Source organism: Sceloporus occidentalis, unplaced genomic scaffold (genome assembly GCF_023333645.1).
Source record: "Sceloporus occidentalis isolate IW3139 unplaced genomic scaffold, rSceOcc1.0.p SCAF_6, whole genome shotgun sequence".
NCBI lineage: Eukaryota > Metazoa > Chordata > Lepidosauria > Squamata > Phrynosomatidae > Sceloporus > Sceloporus occidentalis.
Genome location: NW_028316986.1, coordinates 97762715 through 97778646, shown reverse-complemented (window position 1 = coordinate 97778646; position 15932 = coordinate 97762715). Strand labels below are relative to the sequence as shown.

Genomic DNA, 15932 nt, shown 5'->3' with positions numbered 1-15932 from the left:
CCATTCTGCCATGCAGGAACCCTCCATCAAACCATCACCGACAGATGGCCACCCAGCCTCTGTTTAAAGACCTCTAAGGAAGGAGGGAGTGTGTTCCAATGTCGAACAGCTCTTACTGTCAGGACGTTCCTGCTAATGTTGAGGTGGAATCTCTTTTCCTGTAGCGTGTGTCCATTGTTCTGGGTCCTGTTCTCTGGAGCAGCAGAAAACAAGCTTGCTCCCTCCTTCAAATGCTTAAAGAGGGCTATCCTATCACCCCTTAACCGTGCCCTTCGCCGTTCTGGTGGCTCTCCAATCTGTCCACGTCCTTTTTGAACTGGGGTTCCCAGAACTGGACCCAGTCTTCCAAGTGCGGCAGAATAGGATGGCGCTATTATGTCCCTTGATTTAGACGCTCTCCGTCTATCGATGCAGCCTGGAATGGCATTGGCCTTTTGAGCTGCCGCATGGCAGTGTTGACTCAGGCTCCCCTTGGGGTCCCCCTCCCCCTCCCTCCCTCCCTCCCTCCCTCGGGAGCCTGAGTCAGGAGCATGGGGATATATTCAGAGGGGTCTTGTGAGTTTGGGGGGTCCCTCTCCCTCCAGCCAGGTCTCCCCTTTGGTGCTGGGGCCTAAGGGGGGGGGGTCCTCCTGGGCAAGAAAGGGAGGGGCAGGAGGGCGGGGCTGGAGGGGGAGCCTCCTCCTGAGCGGCGCCTGGGGCCCGGCTGCTGCTGGAAGGAAGGACCCCCAGCCGAGGAGGAGGAGGAGGAGGAGGAGGACACAAAGGCTTCCTCCCGCCACCCAGCTCCCTCCATCTTCCAGAGCCAGAAGCCCCAAGAGCAGCAGCAGCAGCAGCTCTTGGGTTCTCCTCCTCCTCCTCCTCCTCCTCCTCCTCCTGCAGCCGCCGGGAAGCAGGGGCTCCTGCTTGGCTCCCGAGGTGCCGCATTGCCTGCCTTGGCTGGCGGGCGTTGCTGCAGCCTCTCCGGAGGCTGGAGGCTGGGCTCCTCCTGGGCTGCCGCTGCTGCCTCTGCCTCTTGCTGGCCTCCTCAGCCTGGGCGCCTTCCTCCTTGGCGTCGCCTTCCTCTTCCCTGGCTCCCAAGTGAGAAGAGAGGAGCCCCAGAGGAGGGTCTGCCAGGCAAGGCTTGCTGGGGCCAGGGAAGGGCAGAGGAGGGGAAAGGCTCTGTAGAGTCCCGGGGGGAAAGGGGGGGGGAGGAAAGGAGGGCTGGGGAGTCCCTGGGGGGGCCTTGAAGGCTCTCTCTCTCAGAAGAGCCCCCCCCTTGATTCTTTAAGAAGCCTGGCAGCCGAGCAGTCCTTGCTCCCCACGTGCTGCTTCTCAATCCCAGAAGAGGGAGGGAGGGAGGGAGGGAGGACCACTTTTACTCCCTGCTGCCCTTCTTGTTCTCTCCAGGGTTGGTGGCAGGAGCGCCAAGAGGGACTGAGCCTGGCCTTGCAGAGAGGATCGGAAGGAGAGCCATTGAAAAAAGAGAAGAAGGAAGGGCAGCCAATCCAGTCCCTCTCAGGCATCTTCCCAATTCTGCCATCCCCAGGCCTTGGTTTCTGCCATTGGAGAACCTTCGGGGCAGACTGGCTTCTTTGTTTGCTTTTTCCTTGGCCCAAATCGACTAAATCGGAAGTCTGGGGAGACCAGCTCTCCCCCCATTGCTTGCCTGGGGCTACCAAAACTATTCACGTAAGCTGACTTGGGCCCTGCCAGAGCCATTCTGTCTGTCGCTTGGCAGCAGAAGGGATCAAGCAAATTGCCACAAGCTATCCTGGTTTTGTTTTTATTTTTCACTGCCCATGAAAGCAGTGAACAAATGCAAGGCAGTTGGGAGCAGATGCTCATGAGATCCACCCCTGAATGGGCCACAGCAAGAGGCAAAGGAGCCGAGCCACACTTACCTATTGAACACGGCCAGTTATTTCTCTGGGAGAGAGTCAGGCTGTAAGGCAAAGGACCACTGCTTTCCTGGGATTCTGAAAAAGGTGGAGTCTTTGGGGTTCCCCCCCCCCCCGGAAAAACAAAGGATCTATTTTCCCTGTGTGTGTGTTTTTCCTTCTTTAAGGAGCCCAGCCCCAGGATTTTCTGGCAGTTTGGGTCTAGATCCCTTCTTCCTGACCAAAAGAGTGGAGGGAGTGCTATAGGACCGAGGGGCACAATGACTCATTTGCAGGCAGGTCTCTCTCCGGAGACGCTGGAGAAAGCCCGGCTGGAACTGAATGAAAACCCGGACACCTTGCACCAGGACATCCAGGAGGTCCGGGACATGGTGATCACCCGGCCTGACATTGGCTTTCTCCGCACCGATGATGCCTTCATCCTTCGCTTCCTTCGGGCCAGAAAGTTCCAGCACTTTGAGGCATTTCGCTTGCTGGCTCAGTACTTTGAGTATCGTCAGCAGAACCTGGATATGTTCAAGAGCTTTAAAGCCACTGACCCGGGCATCAAGCAGGCACTCAAGGATGGCTTCCCAGGCGGACTGGCCAACCTTGATCACTATGGCAGGAAGATTCTGGTCCTCTTTGCTGCCAACTGGGACCAAAGCAGGTAAAGGCAGAGTTTAGGTTCTAACACATTGTGGGAGGCTTGGGAAGGCTGTGATGCTCACCTGAATCTGCTACAGTATTGCAGCCCAGATGTTTGATAGAACCAGTGACAAAATGATGATGACACTGTCTCAGTCCTGGACCAGCAAAATCTCTGCCCCTTGTTTGGGACAGTGTTCTGTGTGTGGCAAATTGTAATGCTGATAAATTGATCCAAATGTTCTTGTCATTTTGAGAAGGATGTCAGACAGATGCCCTTAAGCTTATTGCCAGTCTTAGGGCTCTATGAGGATGGAATTTGACATATACAGATCCATATTTGCATCTGCCCAAACTGGTCCATAAGAGGATGGAGAGGGGAAGAGACTAAAAGGAGCCAAGGTCTGTTGAAACCAAAAGTGGGAAAAGTTGCTTTTTGGGGTTAACAACTCCCATAATTCCCCATGCTGAACAGGGAATTCTGGGAGTTGTAACTATGAGCAAACTGAGACAACAGAACCCTTTAAATTACCAGGGCAGTAAAGCCTCAGTGTGTCACCAGAAATATTATGTCAGTTTTATCCCCTTTGGGAAGGCCATTCGTGAGGTATCAACAGAGACAGTGGCATGTTTGATAGTGTTCATTTGCATGTTACTCTTGCCCATGTTCCCCAGTAGGTTGCTGTTTTCCAGCTCTTAGCAGCAGTGTAAAAAATTCAAGACCAGACTGCATGCTTTATTTGCACTTAGAGGATCTGAGATGAATTTCCTTCCCATAGGCAGTATTATTCATATAGAAGAGATTATCTATACGATAAGGAAGCTGCATATTCAGTGCAGCTGTGATGAAATCTTTTACGCCAATGAAATTTTAATATTCCTAACGCTCATCGTAGTTTTGGCTGTAATTTGACAATGTCTCTAGTGGACTGAAATAAGAGAAATTTCTCATCATGTCAGAGAAGGAGAAATAGCTTCCCTCGCTCAGATATTTTAACTGAAGAGGCAGTGAACGAGGAAGGGACCTATCTAGATTGTCCAGGATCATACAGTGAAAGCCATTTGTGCTAAAGACATTATAAGCTATCCTAGCCTTATTAACAGCTGTGTTTAAATAAGTGTCTATAGGGGTGTTTCATTCCTACTCTGCAGAAGATCCAAGGTTATGAGGTTTTCTGTTTCATTTATCTTAACAACAACCTTGTGAGGTAGGAAATTAAAAAAGACAGTAACTAGCCCAAAGGTGACCCAGTGAGCTCCCTGGCTGCAGCGGAATTTTGTATTTGGGTCTCTGCAGTCTTCATTGGAGCTGGAGTGCCAATTACTCACAGTGATGCATACATTCAGATGCTAAAAAAAAAGACTACATGGATGCCAAATTGGAATTGAAAACATGCTGCAGAAGTTTCACTTGTGCCAGTTTGTTTCAGTGGACAATGATGGCTTGGGAATAAAGTGATAAAAGTCAGAATGGGTCAGAATGCTACTGAATCCACAAGTGACATCCTAGCATTTGGTAGAGCAGATTTCCAGGTAACTCTTTAATACAGATTATTTATCTCTGAGGCAGAAACTGTAGAATTCCTGAGCACTGAATTCATATAATTAAAAATGTGTGAAATGCTCTTCCAGGTGGAAATGCGGCATAACCCAGTATACTGGGAAGTGATAGCTAGACTGAAAGCATCAGGAACACAAAAGACATATGAGGAAAAATCTCATAATGGGAAATTAAAGTTACCTGTTGAATCCCCATAATATGCAGATTTTCTGGCCCAGGCTGATGTCATAGGTGGCCTTGTCTGATGAATTTGGGAGGATGGGCAAAGGACCAACCTGATCAGTATCAAAAGAGCATCTGATGTGCTGAGTAGTGTGTACAACTTACAGATATCTATTTAATTCTTTCCCAAGCTACCAAACAGTTGGACCCTCAGAGGTGATAAAACTTGTTTCTCCCCTTGCATTTTAAAAAAGTGGTCCCCAAACTTTTTCCAGCTACCGTCCCCCTTTCTCTTGGGCAATAACCCTAGCACACCCACTCGTGTATTTCTTGATATTAGGTGTATTGTTCTTCTGCAAATTCAAAGTAACATATTTTGGCAGATGCTCCCTTTACACCCAGTAACCCTGGGAGCAGCAACTGGGCATCTGCATGAGCAGCAACCGAGAAGCCTTTTGCCTAAGCTGGCCTTGTTGAAAAGGCCAATCCACGCAACAGGCTTCTTGGTTGTTGCCCATCCAGATGCTCAGTCACTGCCCCTGCTCCATCAGGGAACAGCAACTGAGAAGCCCCTTGCCCATGCTGCCCTTCTAGCAAAGGCTAGTTTGGGCAAGAGACCTCTTGGTCACTATTCAAACAGCTGTTTGGATGCTGTTCCCAAGGTGACTGGGTGCAAAGGAAGAAGTTTCTCCCTGGTGAGGAAGGATTCTCAGTCCTTTATTGGGGCAGAGAGGGCATAGCTGGTGTGTGGGTAGGAGGCTTATAGTGGCCACATACTCTGGACTTGAGACTGGCAGAGATCAGGGAAGGGAGAGGTTTTGACTACAGGAGCCACTCCAAGGTGAAGGATCTTTCCAAGAATTTACCCCAGATACTCCATCTCCTTCTCCAGAAAAGTGTCTTCTCCACACAGCTTCAAATGTTCTCCACAACATTGTTTCTTTTGCTACCTCTTCTCTCAGCTTGTCTGACGAAAGAAAACAGGAGCAGCATTGCAGCTTCAACCTGCCAGCCAAGTCCCAGCAAAGCTCACAAAGCATATGCGGGGCCCCAAATTTGAAAGCTTATTTTTTGCCACCTCTTCTCCCATACCACACATGCTCTAACTCCTTGCTCCAGTTAATCAGTCTTTCCCACATGGCACCACTCTAGGCCACAGAAGCAATGCCCTGTGCCCAGTCTTGCAAGTATAGCCATGACTTAATGCTACGATTCTATGTGGGTAAGTCAGCTTGTGCTGGCAGGCGAAGAGCAGGAGATACTACCGCATGCAATGATCATTGAGGCTATGCAGTGGTTTTAAGGGACCTTGAAAAGAAGTTCATGCAATCCTCATCTCCACCATGGTCTTAAAGGCTGATGTTTTCCCTTGTCTTTCTTGTACACCAATACTCTGAAGACCCCCTGCCATCCCCTTTTCCCTCTCACTGCCCCCCTGAATCTTTTCACCGCCTCCTGAGGAGAGCATACCACCCACTTTGGGAATCACCGTTTTAAATGAAAAATCAGCCTGTGTCCATATGTGATGAGCCCATGGCCACCCAGGATTGCACCTTACCCAGCTCCTGCCCTCAGGTTTGGTTTGCATACTTTCAATACTAACTATTGCATAAGACAGTGACACTTTTTTCTGCGCAAGTAGTCCTATTCTTCCACCAGGGAGTTTTTTTTTTAAAAAAATGCTTCTGTAATGTACACTAGAGCTGTACCTTCCAACTTTCCAGGTGTTCTTGAACTCCAGTTCCCATTAGCCCTAACCTGTCTGGCTTGTGGTGCAGTATTATGGGAATAATATTTCATCGCTGTCTGAAAGGCCATAGATTTCACATCACTAATTTACATGCTAGGAAGCTGCACATACACACATTTGTTATGCATGTATACTTGTCAATGAGTTTGCAATTAGACTGAGAAGGACACTCAATTCTAAATTGAGTAAGAACTATGATGTGCATTCCCCCCCAGCACAATTAGCTTGTCTTTTACCTAACTTCAGTTAGTATTTATCTAGTTAAGGAAGTAGGAAATTGGGAATCTGGAACAACTCCCCCACCCCCAAAACTTGTTAAGAGGATAAGAAGAGTCATCATACCAAATTAAACCATTGGTCTTTCTGATTCAGTGTTGCTGACACTGACTTGTAGCAGCTCCAGGATTGCAGACATGATTGTAAAACAAAACCATTGTCCTTGTTTTCATCATTGATCTCACAATGTCACTGAGATGTGATGTATGTTTAGGATAGAAATAGCTGCCAAGTATTTTAGTAACATAAATAGTTGTGTATGAGGGAGAAATTCAACATGCTCCTGGGAAAGATCCAGGAGTAAGCCCTGCTTGAGGAAAAACTATGCCTTGGAAAAACCTAAATCCAAGCCTTTGTCCGTCCATCCATCTCTCTCTCTCTCTGTCTCAAGGTATAGGAATACTCTGTGTACAAGAACCAAGTGTCTTAAAGAAGCTATACCAACAATAGAGCACATGGTTTGCCACAGTAGGGCAGGAGATAATAACTACTGAACATGGATACAGGTGAAGCAAAATGCATTTTGTAGTGGTTTAACCCAGATGCTCTGTTATTTGGTGAATACGTGAGGAGGTGGGGACAATATTGTCCCCCTTTGGTGCTGTGTTTGAGAATGCCTCCGATTAACTCCACACCTCTACAGTTAAAAGGATTTTAAAAAGCAGGCCCAGGGGACAAGATTAATAGCAGCTGAGAGCACTGGGTTAGACTGATCAGTTCTCTGGCTCAAAAGCCTTGCTCACTTGTTCCTGCCAGGCATATACTGACTTCCTGGAGAAGGGCATGAGATCAACCCTTTGGCCATTCAGCCTAGAACTTGTAAAAGTTACTCTTTAGGACTATAACTTCCAGAATGTCCCAACAGGATTAGCCAATCACTCTCCTGACTGGGGAATTCTGGGAGTTGTAATCCAAAATAGTAATATTTCCCATTTCAGATTCAGCAGAATTGTAAGAACAGGTTCTCTGTATCTTCAGTTACAAAAGTCCAAGAACCATCCAAAAAGGCCATAGGAATCCCTTTCATTTTTCTATGAGATGCACAAAGATTAGGTATATTGGATGTCAACTTGCTCTCCATTCCATGTGTCCAGTATAGGTGTAGAGTGTAGGCCTCTAGTTTTTGTTGGATTGCAATTCTCATAATCTTTCACCATTGACTGAGATGACTAGGACTGATGGGAGCAGCAGTCCAAAACATCTGGAGGGCCACACGTTAGCCATCCTTAGTGATGAAGAAAGCAGTGGCCACGGCTAGTGTGCATCAGATTCAGAAGTAAGAAGTGATGGTAAGCAGCCATCAGCCAAGAACAGAAGGATGTACTGATTTCCCTAGCAAAATGCAATTGAATTGCATCATTTTTATCAGAATGCAAGAAGACTCTGGTCTATGTCAACCAGAAAAAAAACCTGCTCTAGGTTGTTCTTGTTTTTATTGACTGCCCTCTTTTTAAGAAAGCATGAAGGTGGAAGATGGGCACATTAACCTGTTGAAAATATTCAGTGAAGACCTTCCATGCATCAAATTAATCCAGGTAATGCAAGATACAATAAGGCACATGACAGATCAAATATGTCAAAATAGCCACACAACAGGTAGTGTTGGATTAGGGATGGGTTGTGCAGTTTGTAGATTGCACGCTGTCTTTACCCCCCCCCCCCCCAGTTTTTGAGCTCCCACTTTGGGAGGTGTGAAAAAGCACCCCCAAAGTCAGAAACAATACAAAAGAATACATCCTGGAGCAGCAGATTAGATTTAAACACATATCCCGTCTCCTCCAAAACATTTGCAACTGAAAAGCTCTTCCAGTTGTGATTTTGGACTAAATTTGGAGCGAAACAGAGTACTGAGTTTGGGGCAAAAATTGGTCCCTGCTCTACATAATAGAAGTCTCATTGATTTCAAATGATACGGGATGAGAGGTACCACCACAGTGCCATAAGCGCAAGAAAACTGATCAACTTTTTAAAAGATTAGCATGAGATTTTTAGGATGCTGGCTTCTGTGCTTTATACCAATTCTGTCCCTTATCTGCAGTTATACAGGACCATAAAATTCACACAGCTCTGGCTTACCCTGAGGTATAGCAAAGTCTATCCATTCAATCTATCACAAAGGAAATTCTGCACAGGCAAGAATTCCCTATGTATACTGATATAACCTCTTACAGTATCTGTTTTGGCCATTTACAACATGCTCCTCTACATGCTTGCTGCTTGCACTAAGCATGTTCAGCAGGATTTACTCTTAGGCAACTGTATGTCAGAAGCTATATGTATTTATTTATGATTGATATTTATATCCCAGATTCATACCTTCTGTGAGATTAAGTGTTCATGAGTGGATCATTTCCTTCCCCTTTATCCTCACAACAATCCTGTCAGGTGGATTAGGCTGAGAGAGAATGACTGGCCAGTTACCCAGCTCAGTGGAGATTTCAACGTGGACTGCTAAAGTCCTAATACTTTTTGAGACCAGGGGCTCTTTCAAACTACACATTAATAACACCATATCACTTTTTCTTTCAAACTACACATTAATAACAGCATATCACTTTTATTTTTGTAGTTCCCTCTTGTAGGACCTTGGGATTTGCAGTTTAGGGATGAGTTTTTCAGCAGAGAGCTCTAGTCTCTACCAAACTATCAAACCACAAGATTCCATAAGCAGCAGCAATGGCAGTAATGTGGAATTAAAGTGCTATAATTCTGTAATATGAAAGGCCCTTGGAATCAAAATGGGCAAATGTTGTTTATTGAAGGTTCATATTAAAGCCAGTTTCCAGTTGTGTGTATTATTATTATTATTATTATTATTATTATTATTAACATTTTAGAAATGGGATGAACATATTTTCTGACAGGATGTGCATGGGGTGGGGCATTAAGCATGGTTAAATTTATCATAGATCTTAGATTATCTTTAGAAATACCGGTAGGTTACATAACATTGTGGATATAGATGTGTCCCATGACATACTGTATGAAAGCTTTCACTGAAGTCAGCCAGGTATAAAACAGTTAATTTTTTATTGACATGTCAGTGAAAGTCATGTTACTGAAAAAGACTGGTTCTCAGTTTACGTTTCGACCTTGCAATAACTGTTATTATTTCCATGAGAAACCTTGAGAGAGATGAAGGAGGGGTATTGGGTTGGGAAGAGTATTCAGAAATATTTTAGAAAATGTGTTTTGAGTGCTGAGAAATGTTGACATGGAGAATCTGCAAACAATGAGAATTAGTTTTGGACTGATTCTACACAAAGTCTATATGTGGGTTTTGTTTTTGTATGTGTATGTGTAAAACAGCATTTTCACTGTCCAGGAAGCATAGAAAATAACATTTCTACACATTTTCTATAGAGAAAATGCTGTTCTCAGTCAGTAGAAAAGGAGCATTCCAGGTAAGGCTTAATTCCAGACTCTGCCTAGATGAGGCAAGGGATCTTACGTTAATTTGAGGATTCAGTATCCTGATCCCTATCATTTCCTCTTCAGTTATTTTCCTTGCCTCCCCAGGACAGGTGGTAATAAAATTCCCCCTTCTTTCTCTGCATAATTTATCTATTTTCTTTGTTTGAGTTTCATGGTCTTTTCTGTATCTCCCCCCCCCCCCCCCCAATACCATGCCTCCATTGAATTGTGTCTCCAGCTGCTTCTCCCTGCCTCTTAGTTGGTTTATTGCATGGCTTTTTTCCCTTCTGGGTGCAGGTAGTTGGGAAAACTAAAGTGAAATTGAAAGCTCCCTTGAATTCCAGATCCTTTCTTGCTGGGCAAGGTGATGACACCTTAGTGGCCTTTAGAAACAAAGGCTATTGCTAAGCAATAGCCTTCCAAAAAGCAAGCATGTGCTCACTTCTTTTTTCCCTTTTTGAAGATGAAGACAATGTTTGCCCTCCTTCAGTCTGCTGGGACTTCTCCTGTTCTTCAGGTGTTCTCAAAGAGTATTACCAATGGCTCTGATATTATATTTGCTAGTTCTTTTAATACCCTGAGTTTGACTTCCAGCAAATATCAGGATAGTTGAAGTCACCCATCAATGCTACATCTCTCCTTTCTGAATGTGTGGTGACCATCTGTTTTAGAAAGGCATCATCCAGTTCCTCAGTCTGACTTGGGGGTCTGTAGTAGACTCCCATAAAAACACCCCTGTTGTTTCCTTTCCCTTTAATTTTTGTCCAGATGCTCTCCACCTGGCTTCCAGGATTGATATCCTGGTTCTCTTCACTGGTGAATTTTGGAGGTATGCATCATTCAGAGTTGGTTGCTGAAATTAATAATAATAATAGTACAGTGTGCCCGCGTCATACGCTGGCACATTATGCACTGCTTTCATCATATGCTGAAAGAAGCAGCACTGTGTGCCAGAAGGAACAATGGGGCTCAAGCATACGCACAATTTCTTTTATTGGGGGGGGGGGGTCTGGAATGGATCCCCCACATAAAAGAAGGGTGCACTGTAGTAGGTTCTGTGGATCTTAAGCCATCTTGAGTCCTGTGCAAAAAGAAGAGTGGAAAATAAATAAGTAAATGAGATTTAATAAAGTACATGTAACATTAGTTGAGACAAAATTAATACTGCTCATCTGAAAAGCCATCAAGAATGTCAGATAAAAGCATCCAGTACCTAACTGGGGTGGCATCCCAAGCTCTTTCTGCAAAATGTAGCATCTGTGAAGGTGTAAACACAGCTTTCCTTCCAGTTGTATCCTTTGTTGATGTAATCCTACATTAATTGGCTAGGCATAGAGTGTGATGTTATTACAGATGGTTAGGCCTGTCAACAGTAAATGTTCAGTAGTTATTAACATCAGTCAGAGTGAAAGGAACCAGATAGGTGGAAATAATCAGTTTGTGAAATGATGGTAACAAATACTGCTTGGGGGAAACATGGAAAGGGAAAACAGGACAGAATTCATCAGAATTTACAAATACATTATAATACATGCACAATTTGGGAAATAGATAAGAGTGAATATTTTAGTGTAAATGTAAGCCCTTCTCAGCCCTTCTCTTAATTCTTCCTAATTTGCATGCAAACACCAAGCACAAATTCTCACCAGTTTCTTCTTTCTAACAGTCTCCATCATGGATGGTGTTCGATGCAGATGTGTATAAAACCACTGTGTTTAGTATATTGATGAAAAACATTTTCTTCAATGAAAACAAGGATTTTGGACATTCTGAAATGTTGGGGAATTTCAGCATGGGTGCAAAACATAATTCCAGATGTACTTCAAGCATACATGCCAAATTCTGAAGGTTTAGTTCAGAATGGAGCATGGCTCATGGTTCATCAGCCAGTATAATAAGGTAATGAAGTATGTCAGAAGCCTGTAAAGGAACTTCAAGTTTACATCCGTCCCCCCTACTGTGCTGTCAACATAAATAACAATAAGGATGATTGCTTCTACCTATCCAGTTCAATACATGATAGCTAATGCAGCTCTAGAGAGAATGTGAGATGAGCTTTTGTGCAAATAGTTCCTTTTATGCAAATAGTTCCTTGCTGAGTGACAGCTTTAATGCAGATTTCTTTCATGATAATTCATCGGATTCTGACACTCTGAAAACAAAAGCTTATAATTTGTGATACCTAAATTTTAAACCCCTCACACGAGGCAAAAAGTTCTGAGGCTTCACCACTGGAATTTAGGCGGGATACAGACTGGTAAAATGTAGCGTGGTGGTAGTGGCGGCAGTAGGGTTAGGGAGCGCGCACCATTCAGACACTCCCTAACCCTAGTATGTACTAGGGTTATCCTAGTATGTACTGGCGGCAGCAAAATGGTGGCACCCTGTCTACATGCTTAGCATCTGCATGTCCCGGCGTCATAAAGACGTCACAAGTGTGCCATTGGCACACTGCGATCGATGTCTTTATGGCACCGCAAGAAGGATTCCTTTTTGTGGGTCCTTTTTTGCTGCGCGAGGGAGCCACACGGTTTGTCCACTGCGGCTCCCTCGTGCAGCAAAGCAAGATGTCGGCAAAACAGAGTTTTCATAGCAGAACTGTGTTCTGCCATCCTGCCCATCAAGAGATCAAGTGGGAGATATTTGCTTAGCTGGCAGAACTATGCTGTCACAGCTTGAAAAAAGGAAGAGGATTTGTATTGTTCTGATAGGGTGGTCAGGGCGTTCCTAACTATCTTGGGCTGCCCCTACATGGCAGCAAGGCCCTATTACTATTCTTTTAATAGTTGACTCACTGATTGAAAGGAAGGGGTTAAAATGCAATTTGATTCCAGAAAACCATTTTGCATTCACGAATTAAGAATTTATAGCATCTGTAACTTCTGTTTCATCAGTACTTTCAAATATACTCTTTTTTTGGGGGGGGGGGGCTAAAAGGGAAATAGGAAAATGCTTTAGAAATTGATTAGATTAGAAAAAAGACAGTGGTAAGTAGCAAAGAGATGTAATGTGTTATTATGGAATGACAGAAACATCCAGTATCACAGAAGCAGGTTTGGAAGTTATATATGCTATTACATCTACTTGATTAATGTAATAGGTGGACTTACCTGCTCTCTGTCTGGCAGTAGATGCTATACTGGCGTGTTACCTTACATTTAAACATGACATGCAACTAACAATGTAGGTGAAATGCGTGCTACGCACTTTAAATCACATGAACACTAGATATTTCAACAACTGCTAGCAAAGTCATACTTTTCTTCCCATTTATGATCACTATGGTATAATTTAACTCAATCCTTTCTTTTAAATGTTGACAGGTACACACTGGTGGATATTTTGCGGGCCATACTCCTTTCCTTAGAAGCCATGATAGAGGATCCAGAACTTCAAGTAAATGGATTTGTTTTGATTATAGACTGGAGTAACTTCACTTTCAAACAGGCCTCTAAACTGACGCCAAGTATGCTTCGATTAGCCATCGAAGGTCTTCAGGTAAAAACTCTTTTAAAGTGTTAATATCTCCTATTTACTTCCCTGCCAGCACTCTTGCAGTGTTTTTCCCTGGTTCCATTCTAAAAACAAAACAAGAAGAATCATAGAAGAGAGGACAAACTTTGTAACTAAGGATTGTTGTTTTTTTAAATATGAATGTATTTCTCCAAGTTTGTAAATGAACTGAAGAAAAATCCATTTGAAAACAAAGTAGCTGCTTAATTAGCACTATGAAGTCCTTGAGTTTTATACTTGGTTGTCTGTTTGTTATTAACAGCTATAGGTAATAAAGGCGTGGTACACATGGCGCTAAAGCGCTGTGCTGGCGCTGTATTTGGGTTAAGGGACCACGCAGCAATCGTATACTCTGTATACACGGGTATTGCCATTGTTATGTTAGCACCGCACAGCATTTACATAACCAGTGCACCAGTGGCACACTAGATACACTGCCCCTGCGGCTTTAAAAGTACCAGCTTTTCGTGGGTTCTTTTTCCTCCGCAGGGAAGCGTGCGGTTTGGCGGCTGTGGCTTTCCTGTGGAGGAAAAAATGCCGCCGCCGCTATGGACATCCAGGAAGGTATGTACCGGGCTGAACACTGCCAAAGGAGGCAGGGTTCATACTGTATTATATATTTCACTCTCGGTGCTTTTTTTCTATCATTTAACTAAAGTGAGGCCTTCTCTAGTGGAACTAATATGTGATTCAGTGATGTGGCGTTTGTGATCATTTTCCTTATAGGAGAAATAGGCAAGGTAGAGCCTTCCCTATATAGTTGTACTTATTATTAGCCCTAGCCAGTAGAGGAATGCTAGGAGTTACAGTCCAATAATATCTGGAGGCATGTAGTTTGCCCACCTCTGTCTTACAGAATATGGTTTAATTGTTGACTTTATTCTGTTTTTGTCTCAGCATTACCTGTGTCCTGTAGGAATCACTGAATATATCACTCTTTTGGCAGAAAAATAGGGGAAAAGAATATTTTTATCTCTTCGAACTCTTCCTCCTGTAGCTCTTTTTTTCACTGCTATAATTCTCAGAAGATCATGCTGGTTGGGGGATTCTGGGAATTGCAGTCTGAAAAACTAACCTTTCTGAGCCTTACTAAGTGGTGTGCTAACAACACAGAAAGCTTATTGTGATTACCACACTTACTTCTCTCCCATATAGAGCAGGGTTGAGCAAAATGTGTCCAGTGGCCTACATGCTACCATTAGAGCTGTTCTTGCAGCCATCCAATATACCTTCACACCCTTCCTCCAAATAAGAAATAGTCCCCCAAATGGCCAAGATTGCCCCCCAAACCTCTAGAGATGCTATTTCACATTTCCCTCTCCACTACCACTTTTTAGGTTCAAATGGGCCTTCTCCCCTGCCAAAAAGGAAACCACCATCTGGCTTTTCCCCCACACAGGAAGTGATAATCTGTTTGGTTAATTTCCATTAGGAAAAGGGGCTCAATGGCTACTGAAAAAGTTGAGTGGAGGAGGTGTAAAATAAAGGCAGTAAAATGTTCAATAGCATTCTCACATCTGGAGGCAAAACCAATGGATCCTCTATATGGAGGGAGGGAGCACTGGAAGTGAAAATATTATGGCCCTCCAGAATCCCACAGCAGGATGCAGCCCAGAATATTCTGTCCTTAAAGCTGTCCTGAGGTCCCCCTCTTACCTGGCACTGCCATTGCAGTGCTAGGTGGCTGTTCAAACATGTGCCCTGCTGTTGTGCTTGACATGACAATTGTCATGGGTGAGTTGCTCGTTTTGCAGTCAGAACGAGGCACCCAGTGTCAGTTACATGGCTGGGCATGTCATTCTGACCTCAGAGCGAGTGATGTTCAACAGCCATACCAGGACACACAGTGGGACACATTATAAACAGCTGCCTCGTGTTCCAAGAAAAGCTCTGGATCTTTCAGAGCAAAAGGTTATTTTTTTAAAAATTCATTTGAATAGGGGTATACCCAGGATATGTTAATGGAGATTCTCACATGGAGGATAAGGACAGGAGCAAAGAGGATTGCTCCTGTCCATATCCCATCCTATTCACATGATTGGGAGAAAAGATTATCAGAGTTTGCACACTTATCCTGTTTTTCTCCCATCAGTGAAGTGTAATAGACCCGTCATTTGCCATTAACAGAAACTCTTGTTAATACCAAATGACGGGCCCATTACACTTCACAAAATGAGAGCAGAATGGGATAAGTGCCTCGTGTGTGATAATCTTTCCCCTGATCACGTGAACAGGACAAGATAAGGACGGGAGCAATCCTTTTTGTTCCTATCCTTATCCTCCATGTGATAATCTCCTCTGAACAATGTCCAGACCATTCACACAAGAATCGGCATTTTGGTCAAGCATTGTGTGGACTCCCTGCTGAGAGGATGAGGGGAAAGATATTTTATTTGGCCCTTGCAGACAGGGCTTTAGATTCACCACAGGGTGAGATTGTGAGAGATGGCTGTGCAGTAAGCATTTGTGTTATCCCTTTTGCAGCTGGCTTTACGAGAAAGCTGATAATTTAATGTTTAACGGTGGTTTCTGTGAGGCATTTCTTAGCCATTAACTGCACACATAATTAAAATAATCTATAGGCTGAAATGCTTCCCTTAAAACACTATTAAATCTCTGAGTCGCTGTGCATAAGTGCTTTATTACAGTCTTGAAAGCGACCTAAATTGAAGTAAGTGTTTATCTAAGAAATAGAAGCTTTTATAACCAGGTATTGAAGTTTTTGTGCCATTCTTGTATGGTCTCCTGGTTG

General features: G+C 44.0%; 1 protein-coding gene across 1 annotated transcript in view; it reads left to right on the top strand.

The window, feature by feature from the left end:
* The first annotated feature begins 1999 nt into the window (after positions 1-1999).
* CLVS2 (clavesin 2) overlaps positions 2000-15932 on the top strand; it is a 56148-nt gene continuing 42215 nt past the window's right edge. Inside the window, exons 1-2 of the mRNA XM_089530468.1 lie at positions 2000-2526; positions 12991-13165. Coding sequence (XP_089386594.1) covers positions 2138-2526; positions 12991-13165 — 564 coding nt within the window. The 5' untranslated portion in view covers positions 2000-2137. The remainder of the gene's footprint in view (positions 2527-12990; positions 13166-15932) is intronic.